This window comes from Chiloscyllium punctatum, chromosome 24, assembly GCF_047496795.1.
Source record: "Chiloscyllium punctatum isolate Juve2018m chromosome 24, sChiPun1.3, whole genome shotgun sequence".
Classification (NCBI taxonomy): domain Eukaryota; kingdom Metazoa; phylum Chordata; class Chondrichthyes; order Orectolobiformes; family Hemiscylliidae; genus Chiloscyllium; species Chiloscyllium punctatum.
The window spans coordinates 69438560-69453442 of NC_092762.1; the positions used below are offsets into that span (position 1 = coordinate 69438560).

At 37.0% G+C, this 14883-nt stretch overlaps 1 protein-coding gene across 4 annotated transcripts in view; it reads right to left on the reverse strand.

Annotated features, from left to right (window-relative positions):
- LOC140494674 (casein kinase I) overlaps positions 1-14883 on the reverse strand; it is a 115079-nt gene that overhangs the window by 40187 nt on the left and 60009 nt on the right. For all 4 annotated transcript variants that reach the window (XM_072594124.1, XM_072594123.1, XM_072594126.1 and 1 more), the window contains exons 3-5: positions 8669-8709; positions 3903-3972; positions 1697-1845 (exon numbers count right to left, since the gene is read on the reverse strand). In XM_072594124.1, the coding sequence (XP_072450225.1) occupies positions 1697-1845; positions 3903-3972; positions 8669-8709 (260 nt within the window). The remainder of the gene's footprint in view (positions 1-1696; positions 1846-3902; positions 3973-8668; positions 8710-14883) is intronic.

The following is a 14883-nucleotide window of genomic DNA, read 5'->3' on the forward strand; positions in this document are numbered from 1 at the left end:
GGATCAGGCTTTGTGTACTGTTTGTTTCTGAAATTACCAGTAACATATTTTTCAGTCAAAGTTGTTGAAACACTATTTTACAGAAAGAAAACTTAATATTAAATAATTGGAATGACACAACTGTGAAACCAAGATCCATAATGATGAAGTGCTTCTAGAGGCTGGCCACGGCAGAGATCAACTCGAGCCTCCCAGCCTGTCTCAATCCCCTGCAATTTGCCTATCGACGTAACAGGTCCAAGGTGGAATGCCATTTCTTTAGCCCTGCACTCAATCCTTGGAACATCTAGACAACATGGATATATACATACATATTGACTACAGCTCCGCTTTCAAACACCAATATTCCCTTCAGACTGATCTTAAAAACCTCCAGACCTAGCTAGGTCTTAGCTTCGCCCTCTGCAATTGGATCCTCAGCTTCCTGACTATCGACCACAATCATCAGTGAAGATAGACTATAAACTTCAATAATGGAACACCCCAAATATGCATTCTCAGCTCCTTCCTGTACTCTCTGTACACCCATGACTGCATAGCCAAACTCCAAGTGAATGTTATCTACAAGTTTGCCGACAACACCACTGTAGTAGCACAGATATCAAACAACGATGCGCCAGAACACAGGAAGGAGATAGATTGCTTGGTGTCATGATGCAGTGATAATAACCTCCCTCTCAATGTCAGCAAAATAAAAGAACTGATCATTGACTTCAGAAAGGGAGGAGGAGACAGGCCACATCTACATTGTTGGAGCGGAGAGTTGAGTGCCAAGTTCCTGGGAGTGATGATAACCGACAACCTGCCCTAGACTTTCCACAGAGATGCGACAGTCAAGGAGGCACAGTGCCTCCTTTTTCAGATGGCTTAGGAAATTCGGCATGTCCATAAGGATCCTCACTAACTTTTACAGATGCACCACAGAAAGCATATTATCCACGTGCTTAACAGCTTGGTAAGGCAACTGCTCTGCCCAGGACTGTAAGAAACTACAGGCGGTTATGTGCACAGCCCAGACCATATTGGAAGCCAACCTTCCATCCATAGACTCCATGTACACATCGCGCTGCAACGGAAAGGCTGCCATCAAAAAGACCCTCCCACCCCGGTAATACTCTCCGACGACCTCTTCCGTCAGGCAGAAGATACAGAAGCTTGAAAACACACACACACACACACACACACACACACACACACACGTTCAAGAGCAGCTCCTTCCCTGCTGTTAGACTGACGAATGGGCTTTCTAACTTCGAATAACGTTGATCTTGTTAACATGCATCTTGCTTTGCATAGCTCCAGCTCCTCACTCCGTCTAAGTACCCGATGATCTGTATGTGCTTGCTTACTCTGATCTGCCTGCATTGCTTGCAAACAAAGCTATTCACTGTACTTTGTATACACGAGTACAATAAACCAATTCAAAATTAAATAAGATATCTCACCATGAATCACAGCAGTTCAAGACAAGTGCTCAATACCCCCTTTCAAGGGTAATTAAGGATGGGCAATGAAATGACACTCGCTCCGGGCAGCGGCAAATCAAAGTACGGTTAACACCACTGATGAAAGTTTAATTTACAGTTGTAATACTTTATATATTTCATATCAGCAAAATTTGCAACAGCCACTTGGCATTTATTAACTTGTGTTTATGTAAACCAAAAACAAACAATATTTGGTTAACCATACTTACCAACTGTATAGCTATCATTAATACAGTTTTAATGGAAAACGTTCGATCACAAAGATCAAATAAATCCTCCAAGCTAGGTCCCAGCAATTCTAGTACCATGGCATTGTACTTTCCACAAGGGCCAAAGTAATAAACCTGAGGAATTCCCTCTTTAAAATAAAAGAGTAAAGTATGCGTTAATAAATAACTAATGACAATTTCACTTCATAAAATGAAAATTTCATTGCACTGCAATAAACAAACACAATGAAAGAGGAGTACAATTTCAAGGATATATTGAATCATGTATCTAATACAGAGACATCAAGATAGCGAGCTTTAACTTCTGGAAGACCTTTTGATATTCATGTTTCTTTGATTTGGCTAAGCAAACATATGTGCGATCCACTGTAGGCAAAGATAACATCTTTCAGTCAGAGCCAAGATCAATTAGGGTGCTCTCCACTCAAGAAAATGCTAATACAGCAGTCAGGCTGCTAGTGGACACTGACTTACTTTAAAACTCTTAAGAATATAGGCAGAATATCTAAAATCAAAGTGGTGTGCTCGCCTATATTACGACAAATTATATACTTATGTAGCTGCGTGTTGGAAAGACTGAGGTTTTTTGAGTAAATAAACAAAAAGGTAAATTTGCAAAAAAGTTGAAAACTAGTGATTTGACTATTGCAGAAAAAGTTTTCAAAATCTGAGAACCTTCCAAAAGGATTACACTGCCGTATTTTGATTAAAAGCCAATTTAAAAGTCCATTCCACTTCCCATAGCTCACCCTCCTGTCCAGCTTTGTCTTCTGCAAACCTGTAGGTATCAAGACCATAAGAAATAAGAACAGGAGAAGACAATCTGGCCCCTCAAACTTGCTCTGCTATTCAATCAATTCATGGCTGATCCAACATTCCAGTATTGTGAAGACTGGAAGCCAAGCACCCGATCCCTACGATCCCTGGTCACTGTCTAGTCCACTAACTAGAAGCTTTGTCCCGAGAGCATTAACCTGGGGTTCAGAATTACTGCTTCCAGTGACATTATCACAACGCCACTGCCTCTCTGCCCCATTTACTCTCAAAGATGATTTGCAACACAGACAACTTCTATCTCGATTGTATTGCTCATTCTCATCTGTGCCTCAGTACATCTACTGCTAAAGATCTCATCGCTTTGTTACCTAAAGCTTCAACTATTCTAATGTCCTTGCTGCCCTATTTGGTTTATACAAAACTCTGCTACCTTTACACTAATTTTCACCTTACCCAATTCACCACTCATCTGTTTACATCACTCTATATCATCCCCTTGTCCAGCAGCACCTTTAGTTTAAAATTTGCATTCTAGTTTACAAATGCATCTGCAGCCTTGCCTCTTCTCAAAACTCTACAATCCTTTCAATTTTAGCTTCCTGCACAACCTTTGTTAGAATTGCTTCTGACAATGTAATTAATGTGATTTGTACACAAAACCCTGACCACCAAACACCTTGTATATAAATAGCATCCTTAATGCAGGATATTCTAAAGCATTTTTAATAAGGCTGAAAATCAGATAAGCAAACACCAAAATCAAAAGAGAAAGAATTAATGTAAGTAATTATTCATGAAAATTATAATCCTACAACACAGGGAGCTCCACAGTTTTCTATACATTGGATCCAAAGGAAATTAAGAAAATTAAAAATGCCAGTCCAAAATGATGTCCCCAAAATGTATTTTAGTTTTTGGAAAAATCTGAATACAGCGGTTAAACAGGATCCAACAGGTTAAGCAAATAAGGTTTATTTTATGGTAATGCTCATGATAAATTGAAAAGGTAATTTTCATTTTGTCAGGGGAAGATTAGCGTAAAAACACAGCAGAGATTAACAAAACTGAGATGAATGAGAACAGAAGTCATAGCAACTATAAAATAAAAGATGAACAAGTAGGAGTCTGAAATTTACAGGAAAGGAACTGCATTTGAAGAACTGGAGTCAAGTAAGCAAAAGCCTTGAAGCTGACAAGGAAATGTGAAGTGGCAATAGATGAGAATTGGACTGTGGTCCATAAATTCTCATTCCAGAGAACTCTTGGATGCAATGCTTGAAATCAAATTGTTTTCAAGCAAAAATATTAAAGATATTGATTCTTCAGGTTACCATTATACAAAAGGTAGCATGTACAAACAACCACCTCATGAATTATGAAACAAATTAAACATAATGTCAATTCTTACCTGCATTTCCCAGTTGTTTGTAGAATCTGTACTCCAAATGAAGTTGTGGCGCCCTGGATTTTATAGGTTCCTAGGAAGCATTTAAATATTTGTATCTTTAAGAATTTGTTGAATGGCTTGTGAACACACTAAACATTGAATTTCCCTAGCTGGTTAAAGTTTACATTAAGCCAAATTTGGTCAATGATAAGTTGTGATGGAACAAGAGCATATTTTTGTTTTACCTCTTCTATCAAAATGAAAAGTAGTTTTCTAAAATTCAAATAAATGTCAGAAATTAAAAAAAATTATGGCAGTAGGGAAAATCAACTAAACGGACAATAAGGGTCCAGTGCTTTTTTTTGTTAAGCACCAATATCTTTTTGCACAAGGAAATAATCAGTGGTAACTGAACTTGTTAATTAGCAGATTCTGCAGTATGTCCCATTAGGATGCAGCAGTGATTTAACAGTTCCAGGGAATGAAATAGCCAAGGAACATACCAATAGTTTTGACTAGAGAACCGCAAAAGTTATACCGCAAAAGTTTTATCATTCACTTACATCAATACTTTACAAAGTATTTTTTTATTTCTAAAACCATTTTCAATATAAAAGTTTGAAAAATATTTCAACTGCACTGAGTAAATGTATTTACTCATTGTTTTGATTCTATGTTGTTCCATGTCTTTGCATAATTCAATCTGTGGTTTGATAGCAGAATATTTTCATACTTCTAAAGAATGCAGGGCATACCTATGACCTCCAGAGGCCAAAACTACAATTAGGGATTATTGCCATTTCTGGACTAGCACGTCCTGGATAAACAAGGTCAAAAGGTACAGCTGCAGGTTTTGCGATAATGTTATCTTGTGGAAAATACCTTTTCCCAAACTTTGAGTTGGAGTAAGTACCGAACTAAAACATGACTTGCATTTCGAAAACAATTAGCTGGTCACAATGTTGGAAAAAACGTGCCATTTTGCATCCAGTACAGATATAATTTTAAAAAATCACTTCACATTTAATTAACAAGAGTCCTCTCCTACCAAAATTTAAGTCAAATTATTAAACGGTGTACAAACTTTAACATTACTGCTGCATTGAATAGAAATGTACATATTGACCACTAGGAGGCATTCAGTAGCTGAACAGACATCATCTTCCCTTTGTTTACTCTCTAGCAATGAGCTGAGATGTAAAGTAAGTTAGGTAAATACAAGGCATGCACATCTGTACTGCGCTCAACTGCTACACAACTCTGCTGAGGAATTTCTATGTTGAAATGTTTAATTATTTTACGTAATTATTTATAATTATTCAATAAGTCATCTTTTGTTTTAATTACATTTTAATTACGTCCATATTACATTTATGAGCAACTAACTTTGAACAGCCAACTAGTATGAAGTAAAATAAGTAAATCTGAAGCAAATTTTCAGCAAGATTATAGAGGGTTCCAAGAACTAATTATAATAGGGACTTCAATTATCCTAATACAGATTGGGATAGTAATGCTGTAAAGTGGAGAAGGAAAAGATTTTCTCAAGTATATTAAGAGGATTTTCTTAGGCAATACATTTTCAACCTGAAAAAAAAAGAGGGAGACATTGCCTAATCAGCTTCTGGTGAATAAAGTGCATCTAATAGATCAAGTGTTAGTACAAGGGCATTTAAAGATCAGCTGTGGAAAAGGCCAAGAAATAACCTTGGGTAAAAATATTAAGTTGTAAAAGGGTTGATTGCAGATGGTTGAGGAAAAAAATATCTATTCCGGGTAAATGGAAATCAAAGATTGTTAGGCAAAACACATTCAAACAATGAACTGCCTTTAAGAAGCTGATGATTCAGATAAAATTGCAGGAATAACCAGGAAGGAAGAAAGAAAATAAAGGAATAAAAATAAGGAAAAGAAAGGTGTAAAGAGATGTGGGGCACATATACTCAAATCATTGAAGCTGAGAGGTTGATAAATACTTAAAAAGGCAATAATCTTGAGTTTCATAAATAGAGGCAGACAGTACAAGTAGTTATGATGAATCAGTACATAACATTGAATTGGCCTGAACAGGCATTTTGGGCACCATGCATTACGGAGGAATGAAAGAGAAATTAGAAGTAGGCCATTTAATCCGTCAAGCCAGCTCTGCCATGCAACAAGATCATGGTTCATCATCCAGCTCAGTATCCTAATCCCCTGCCTCGCCATATCCTTTGGTTCCCTTTGCCTGATAAGTTATATCTACTTCCTCCTTGAAAACACAAATGTTTGGCCTCAACAGTTTTCTGTGGTAGTGAATTTCAGGCTCACCACTCTCTGGGTTAAAAAATTTCTCCTCATCCAAGTCCTAAAAGGTTTACACCTTATCCTTAAACTATGACTCCTGATTCTGGACTCCCCCACTACCTTCATACACCAGCCCTGCCACTCCAGGAATCAATTTAGTAAACCTTCATTGCATTTGCTTTATAGCAAGAACATCCTTATTCAGATTTTAAAAAACCAAAACTGCTCACTTTATTCCAGCCTCACCAACGCCCTATATAACTGCAGCAAGACATGCTTGTTACTGTATTTGAATCCTCCTGCTATAAAGACCACAGTGTTTGCTTCTTTACCGCTTGCCTCCTGTGCGCTGGCTTTCAGTAACTAGTGCACAAGGACACCCAGATCTTGAACATTCTCCACTCTCAAAGCCTTCCAAATAATATTCTGCCTTCTTACTTTTGCTACCCAAGTTAATAACCTTACATTTATCCACAATATATTGCATCGACCATGCATTCGACCACTCACTCAGTCTGTCCAAATTACACTGCAACATCTCTGCAACCTTCTCATAGCTCAAACTTCCACCTAGATTTGCGTCATTTGTAAACTGTGACACTTTACATCTGGTTTTCATCGAAATCACTAACATATATTGTGAATAGCTGGGGTCCTGGTACAGATCTTTGTGGTAGTCACTGTCTACATTCAGAAAAGGACCCACTTATTCTCTTTCCTGTCTGTTAGCCAATTTTCTATACACTATCCCCAATCCTATGCACTTTAAATTTTATACATGGGAGTCACTCAATCTCCAGGTCTATTGATTTGTTTTTCTTACCAATTTCTACATCTCTTTTTTGCATTTAATACTAACTTCCCTCTTAAACCATGGTTTGGCTATTGATCTCTGCATTTCTGCCTGGTAGGAATAAACAATTTTTGTAGTTCATCCATTTGCTCGTAGAAATTTTGCCATTATATATCCACCTTCGTTCTTTTCAGTAAAATTTCCAAGTTTATCACAGTCAACTCAATTCTCATACTCTTGTAGTTTCCTTTATTAAAAGATATACAACCCTAGTCTCAGAATCAATGACCTCACTCTCTATCTTTAAGAATAACACTATTGTCATTCACTACTACACTACGAATTATTCCTTGCTCGTTGGATAATATCCAGTCTGAGATGGCTTACTCTTTGGGAATGTGAAATCTTTCGGGTGGATGCAGGAAATATTTAGACTAATAATTCCAGAGATGAGGGACTTCAGTTGCATGAATAAGCTGCAGACGCTTTACTTGGAGAAGGGGAGGCCAAGAAATGATTTAAGAGATATTCAATGTTATGTGTAGTTCAGACAGTAGATAGAAACTGATCTCATAGGTAGAAAGGAACAGACGACAGAGTTAAAGCAATTGAAAAAAGCTGAAAGTATCACAAGGAAAACAAAAAAAGGGGAGGTGGTGAAAACAACCACCATTGATCTGGAATAGACTACCCCAAAAAGATGGTGGGGCAGATTCAACTGTGGATTTCCAAAGACAATTGGATAAGTACCAGGAGATAGATAGATTTGTTAGGCTACAGGCAAGGGACTATTTCCTATTGTAACACTCAGTAGAAAATAAGGTGCACAATTCCCAAAATGTCAAATATACCGTACAAAATTAATGACAGAGAGATTTATAGCACTGGTGAATTTTGAAAGCACTTACAAATCATATTCTATAAAAACAGTAAACATTAATTACTCAATAGAATATATAACAGAATGTTCTTGAATTACTGCTGGGCAGATCATTGCATTTCCTTCTAATGATGAAGAATATGAGTGGCAAAAGGTTTTCATGCATTATATAAATGCACTTTACAAATTATATTCAGGTTGTAGTATATTTTTCACAAGGCATTCAGATGGCAAAACATCAATTTGAAAGTGAAGTGTGGCTCACCAGCTCAATCCAAATTTGGAAATATATTAGGATATTTAAAACATTTCTAGTCAAATTGTTTTTTTAAAATTGGATAAAGAAAGTCTGTGGTTAAAGTATATCTTTTTTGTAGTGGAAATACAAATATCAATTCAAGCTATTAATCTGTAGCGATCAGAGGATTAGAAATATTGGCTCAGTATACATGAGTTTTCTACTCTACTTGTTAGTGTGATGTGGGAATTGCTGGCTTGGACAGCATTTGTTGCCAATTCCTAATTGTCCTGGGAGGCGGGACAGTGAGTTCCCTTCTTGAATTGCAGTCCTTGGGATACAAGGTACATCCACAGTGCTATTAGGAAGGGAACTTCTATTCTTTCTACTCAAACATTTGACTTTATTTGGAATAAAAAGTGTGCATTTTTAAAAATTACCTTCAAACTCCAGGCTTTTTGTTTAAAATCAAACTAATATTAACAGTGACTTCTGAAATCCTTGGTGAGGTATTCAGCATTACTGTAATTTAAGTTCAATAAGACAGATATATTAGTATTATACCTGGTACCCATGGAAAATAAACTTACCAGTTTGATGGCCACATATTCATTTGTGTATAAATTCTTCCCTAGATGGAAGGACAAGCAAAAGAAATAAGATGAAGTTAAAAAAGGGAAACACTTAATCAGTAATGCCTTATTGCTGTTAATTAAGAAAGATATGCAAATTCCCTTAATTTTTTAAATTGAAAAAGCTGTAAAACGAACTAATTTATGGATGTTATTCAGTAATATTAAATCATGTTCAGAGGTTCTGGTTAGGTAGAATTGTGTTCTTTAGCATATCTCGACCAAAATCAACTGAATTAGCAGAAGGTTGAATAATTGTAAGCACAAATTATGTTTGGCATAAGTCAAGTTTCATAATTGCTTGCACCAGTTTAAAAACATTGCCCATAAGACTGGTTATGCACAGAGATCAAATTTATCATTACTGAGAATTTCCAGTAACTGTGCCTGTTTCAGACTCAAGGAGATTCAAACTTTTGGATTTTGTTTTAAGAGGCCCAAGAATACAAATTAACGTGTTTTGAAAGCTTTTAATGATCTGATTTTTAGAATACTCCTCACAATGAAACTGTCAACATTCAAAGTCTTTGCTCTATAGTAACAAAAGTAACTTTTAGTTTTATCACAATATGCAGTTAAAACTGAAATCTTCAAATTTCTGGCATAGATTCTGCCCTCCTCCCCAGGATGAACGACTGAATACTCTCAGATAGAATTCCATTCAAAATCATCAAATTGTCATCAACACTCATTTATTAACTTTAATTATGGTCACCTAAAAATGTAATGGTAAATTAAGTGCAGCCTTTTTTTAAAATGTCAGAATTACTTATGAGTGATCCCTCAGTTCCCGAGAGATCCTTAAGGAACAATCCTCAAGCTCACAATTCCATTAAAAAGTAAATAATTCATTGTTTTTAAAAAAGTATTTCTTAATGTTTACACTACTATACAACTTCAACCTCAACCCTGTGTGTATGGCCAGACCTCCTATTTTAATTTCTGTTAAATTATAAAGAAAAGTAATAAATTTCACTTATGCCTCTTTTGCAGCAGAGAACCTTATTGGTTGATGCTTGTTTGTGGATTTTGTTCTTTAATATATTAGTTGCGACAGTGTTCAATATTATTATTGCTAGAGACCTAAAGGGTTTTTCGGTGGTAACATGATAAAATTCACATCTGCAGCAATGAACCTATAAAAAGATTTTGAGATCTTTGTGGACAGCTTTAGAGTCATAGCGTCAGAGTGAGAGAGATATACAGCACGGAAACAGATCCTTCCATCCGACTTGTCCATGCTGACCAGATATCCCAACCCAATCTAGTCCCACCTGCCAGCACCCGGCTCATATCCCTCCAAACCCTTCCTATTCATATACCAATCCAAAAGCCTCCTAAAATGTTGCAATCATACTAACCTCCACCACTTCCTCTGGCAGCTCATTCCATACATGTACCATTCTGGGTGTGTAAAAAGTTGCCCCTTAGGTCTCTTTTATATCTTTCCCCTCCCACCCTAAACCAATGCCCTCTAGTTCTGGACTCCCCCACCCCAGGGAAAAGACTTTGCCTATTTACCCTCCATGCTCCTCGTGATTTTATAAACCTCTACGGTCACCCCATAGCCTCTGACATTGGTGGTAAGCACCATCACTTTGCCACGATAGCAAATTATGAGCCACAATCTCTAAATTTCCTAAGCACCGAACAACTTCCTGAAGAAGGGCTTATGCCCGAAATGTCAATTCTCCTGCTCCTTTGACGCTGCCTGATCTGCTGCGCTTTTCCAGCAACACATTTTTCAGCTCTGATCTCCAGCATCTGCAGTCCTCACTTTCTCCTATCGAACAACTATATGTCAATGTAATTAACTTAGTATTGTCTTTCAAAGCTATTTTCAGTTATTTAAAGGCAGGTTACTCTCAGGTGATGAACTAGAGATTATTAAAATGTTTATTTTGTGACAAAACCCTGCTTCACCCATATTAATAAAAGTGCATTAGATTGTAACATTTTAATTTCAAAATTTGTGGTAATTATGTTCTAAAACACCACCCAAGTGCACTGGCTTATGGCGAAATTTATTTTTGGCAGAAATGCAAATGAATTTTCAGAGATTTGGTAAGAAAAATAAACTTTGAAACAAGCCAAACTTGGCAGTGTAATCTGTACCCAGATCACAATTTGAACGAGAAAAAAAACTGTAATGTGTACAAGAATAAATAATTCCAATGTTGTAGAATATTAGCCTGATCTCCTTCCAAAAACAAATCATGAGGGCAGTACTGTTCAGTGTCCTGGTCAATATTTGCCAATGCCCTATTTCTGAAACTACAAAGTGATAGCATTTTAAAAGTATTTTTATACTAGCTTGTAAAGTGCTTTCTTTCCTTTATTCATCAATCAACCAATGTAATTCAGAAAATTATATCTAGCCTTTGTGAGATTACAGCTGCAGTGTGTCTATAGTCCTTACCTCCTTATTTGAAAAAGAATCAGTTATTAGAAGTGGAAAGGATAATTCCAAGATTAATTCTCAAATTAAAGGGGACAGGCGTATGAGGGATAACTAAACATATATGAAGAGTAGCAATTTTATTGAAGATTTATGTGAAGAATTTGTTGAATGTAGAACCAGATAAAAATTTAAATAACCAGGCTCACAACTTTAAAGTTAAAGAATAACAGATACGTCTCAAGACTCAAAAAAAGGGGATTATGAAAATTCTAGTCAGTGAATACACATCACATTTGGAAATTAAATGAAACAGGTATTCTTGGAAAAAAAAGTATTCTTAAGAGAAACCAGATAAGTAACCTGCCATGCCCAAAATGTGCCAGCATTTCTCAAAATGATGATACCTAAACACTGGAGGAGCTGCTTTACAGCTATATTAAAGCAAGAACAAACATAGTCCACATCTTACATAGATCAAAGCATAATGAACAAAACATCCTCCACATGGTAATTTTACTACATGCAGGGTCTTCTGCATTCAGGATGCAAAGTGAAGTCACTGAGTTGGAATTACAGTTGCCTTCTCTAAAGTGCCACACCCTCACCACTTACCACATGGAAAACTATGACATGCCTTATCTTGATTTAGTCCAACCAAACACCACATGGCCCAGCCTGTTTGCAAGTGTGATTCCCTTTACCTGCAAGATTGGATCAGAGGTGGGAATGTTTTCTGCTTAAGCTGCCTTGAATTTCTTTAACATAGCTTCTTCAAAGTTGTCATAGCAGCCATTCTTATCATCCTTGCTGCTGAACAGGATAACCACTTGTTGAATGCACAAGATAGTTTTTTAAATCCTTCAGAACGGTTGGGTAACTCAAATGGTAGAATCTATCAGCTTTTTATGTCACACTATGGCTTTTCACTGGCAGCATCAGCTTGACTTGTTTTGATTGAAAACATTTCACTTCCTCACAGGCTCATCCATGCTTGCAGGGTTTGAATATCCTTTTGCTGGGAGATCTTGAAGTCAAACGATAGCCTACTCAGAACTCTTGATATTATGCTCTACCATGGCTTAATTTCTCTCTGGTACACAGTCATATGGCAAGCATACACACATTCAGCTAAACTGGAGTTACTGGTGTTGAACTTCAGTCTATCGCCAGCACGATTCTATTGGATTTGCTATCTGGCTGGTGGCTGTGGCTGGCAATTTCAACAACTGGAGAAACCATAATTTTTTTAAATTCTGAATTGTTTCACCTCCTATAACTCAAAAGGCTACAAGCAAAGTTAAAAAAGAATATGCCACAACATTTTAAAAAAATTGAATTTTTATTCATTTCCAACAAAGTTACTCCACTTCTAACCAGTGTTTAATCTTAGAAATAATTTAATTGTATCTTTATTTATATGTAAATTTGACTTTACAGTCAGTTTTAGACTTCTACCTCTGAGAAAATGATGGCAACGGATAGATGAACAAACTTATTACAACACTATGATGGAGGAGGCCATTCAGGTTTGGGGGACAGGGATAGTAAAAAGGCATGTGGCAACAGAAGACAATCCTGTCAAGCAAATTACTGCAGAGAGCTGTGTCAATTAACAAGAATTCTGTTCTGCCTGCCTGGCACTATGGGTTCTGGAGATCTCTCAGCTACACATCTGAAGCAGAAGAGGAAGGAATTAGAAGCTAAATAAGAACGAACCAAAAAAAGAATTATAATATCTGGATTACAATCTCAGCAGATTCAGAAACCAACATATGGCTAAAAAGGAGTGGCACAGGACGCCAGAAAGAAACTGTACTCTTGAGATGGATTCTGCTTGTACAATTCTGATCAAAGGCTTATGCCCAAAACATTGATTCTCCTGCTCCTCAAGGCTGCTGGACATGCTGTGGTGTCAAAAAGCACACTTCTGGCCAGAGCAAAAGGGATAAGCAGGGTGTACTTACAAAGATTTAAATTAAGTTAGGTGATTTGTGGAAATGTGCCAATGATAAAAGCAGTGGGATAACAGGTCAAACACATGCAAAAGAAATTTGAAATCATCCTTCAGATGTTGCAGGCAATAAGAAATCTAAAAAGGATACAAATAAATTAAACCTCAGAGCAAGGGAGTAGGAGGAACATAGTTTACAAAAACTTGACTGTGCAAATTCAAGTTGAAGAATATAGCATAGTAGTCATTACTGAGACACCTTCAAATGCTCAAAAATGCAACAAAACACACTTGCTTTAAAGGTCTATAAGAAAGACAGAAAATGGTAGAATGGTTGGAGTAGCCATTGTGACTAAACACAAACATCAAAAGAATAAGGTAAGCAGGCAGTGAAGATTTTATGGGTAGAATTAAAACATGAATTTAAGACATTTTCTTGATAGCAGCTGTGAAGTTGCAGATTGTATAAATGCAAAGATCAAACTATCAGGTGGTAAAAATGGATTGGTTTTAACGGGAACTTGAACTTCATATTGACTGGATTAAGTGGACTAACAGGTCAGGAGTGAGAAAGGAGTGATTTTAGTGTGTGCCTGGGATAGTTTGCTGCAGCAACACTTCCTTGAAGTAACAAGGATGGTATTCTGATATAAGTATTTCAGATTCTATAACAGTACTATTCAGCTGAATAGTGAACCAGCTAATAGCAATCATAATACAATAACCTAACATAGCCAAGATGCTAGCATTAACCAATGTTGATTTCTGTCACGAGATGGAGACAGCCCCCAGGAACCAGACAAACCTATTAAATGAAAAAAAATAGGATAATGAGATGGATTTTAAAAAAAGAATTAACTGCAACAGAGGAAAAGGGGAAAAGAGCTTCAATTGTCAAAGATGTCAGATAACTAGAGAGATAAAAGATTAAACTAAAAAGGCTAAACGATAAAACTGAAGTATTAGAAATGTAAAAATAGCAAGATCCTAGAGAAAGGAACTATACAAATCACAGTATAAAGGTGACAAGCAGGGTTCCAAGAGGTGTTTCTCCAAAGTTTTCTTTACTCAAGCTTAAGACCTTTTAAAATCACACTATTTCAGAAAGGTGCTTCAGGAAAACAAAGAGAATGAAGGCCAGTTAGCCTGATATTTGTGGTCAAGCAATTGCAAGAACCTATAATTAAGGTAGCCACGTTTGAAAATTAAATTCAGGTCAGACAGACAACACGGATTTGGAAAGAGTAGAACTGGCTACAGAAACCTATTTAGATAATGAAAAGGGGACTAAGACTGAAGAAGGAATATCTATGGATGTCATTGGCAAGGTAGGTAGTTGATCTGGTTAGACCTGGTTACACAATTGGTTGAAGGACAAAAGAGTTGGGATAATGGGCTGATACATTGACAGACAAAACATGGCCAGTGTTGACATACTAGAGGGCCTAAGTTTAGGGTGAGAGGGGAACGATATAAAAGAGACCTAAGGGGCAACTTTTTCACGCAGAGGGTGGGACGTTTATGGAATGAGCTGCCAGAGGCAGTGGTGGAGGCTGGTACAATTGCAACATTTAAGAGGCATTTGGATGGGTATATGAAAAGGAAGGGTTTGGAGGGATACGGACCAGGTGCTGGTAAGTGGGACTAGACTGGGTTGGGATATCTGGTCAGCATGGACGGGTTGGACCGAAGGGTCTGTTTCCATGCTGTACATCTCCATGATTCTATGACATACAATGATCATTGTTGGGGCTTCACAATATGACAAGGTTCGAAATCCACATATTCAAAGATGCCGTTGACTCAAATGATAGATGGCAT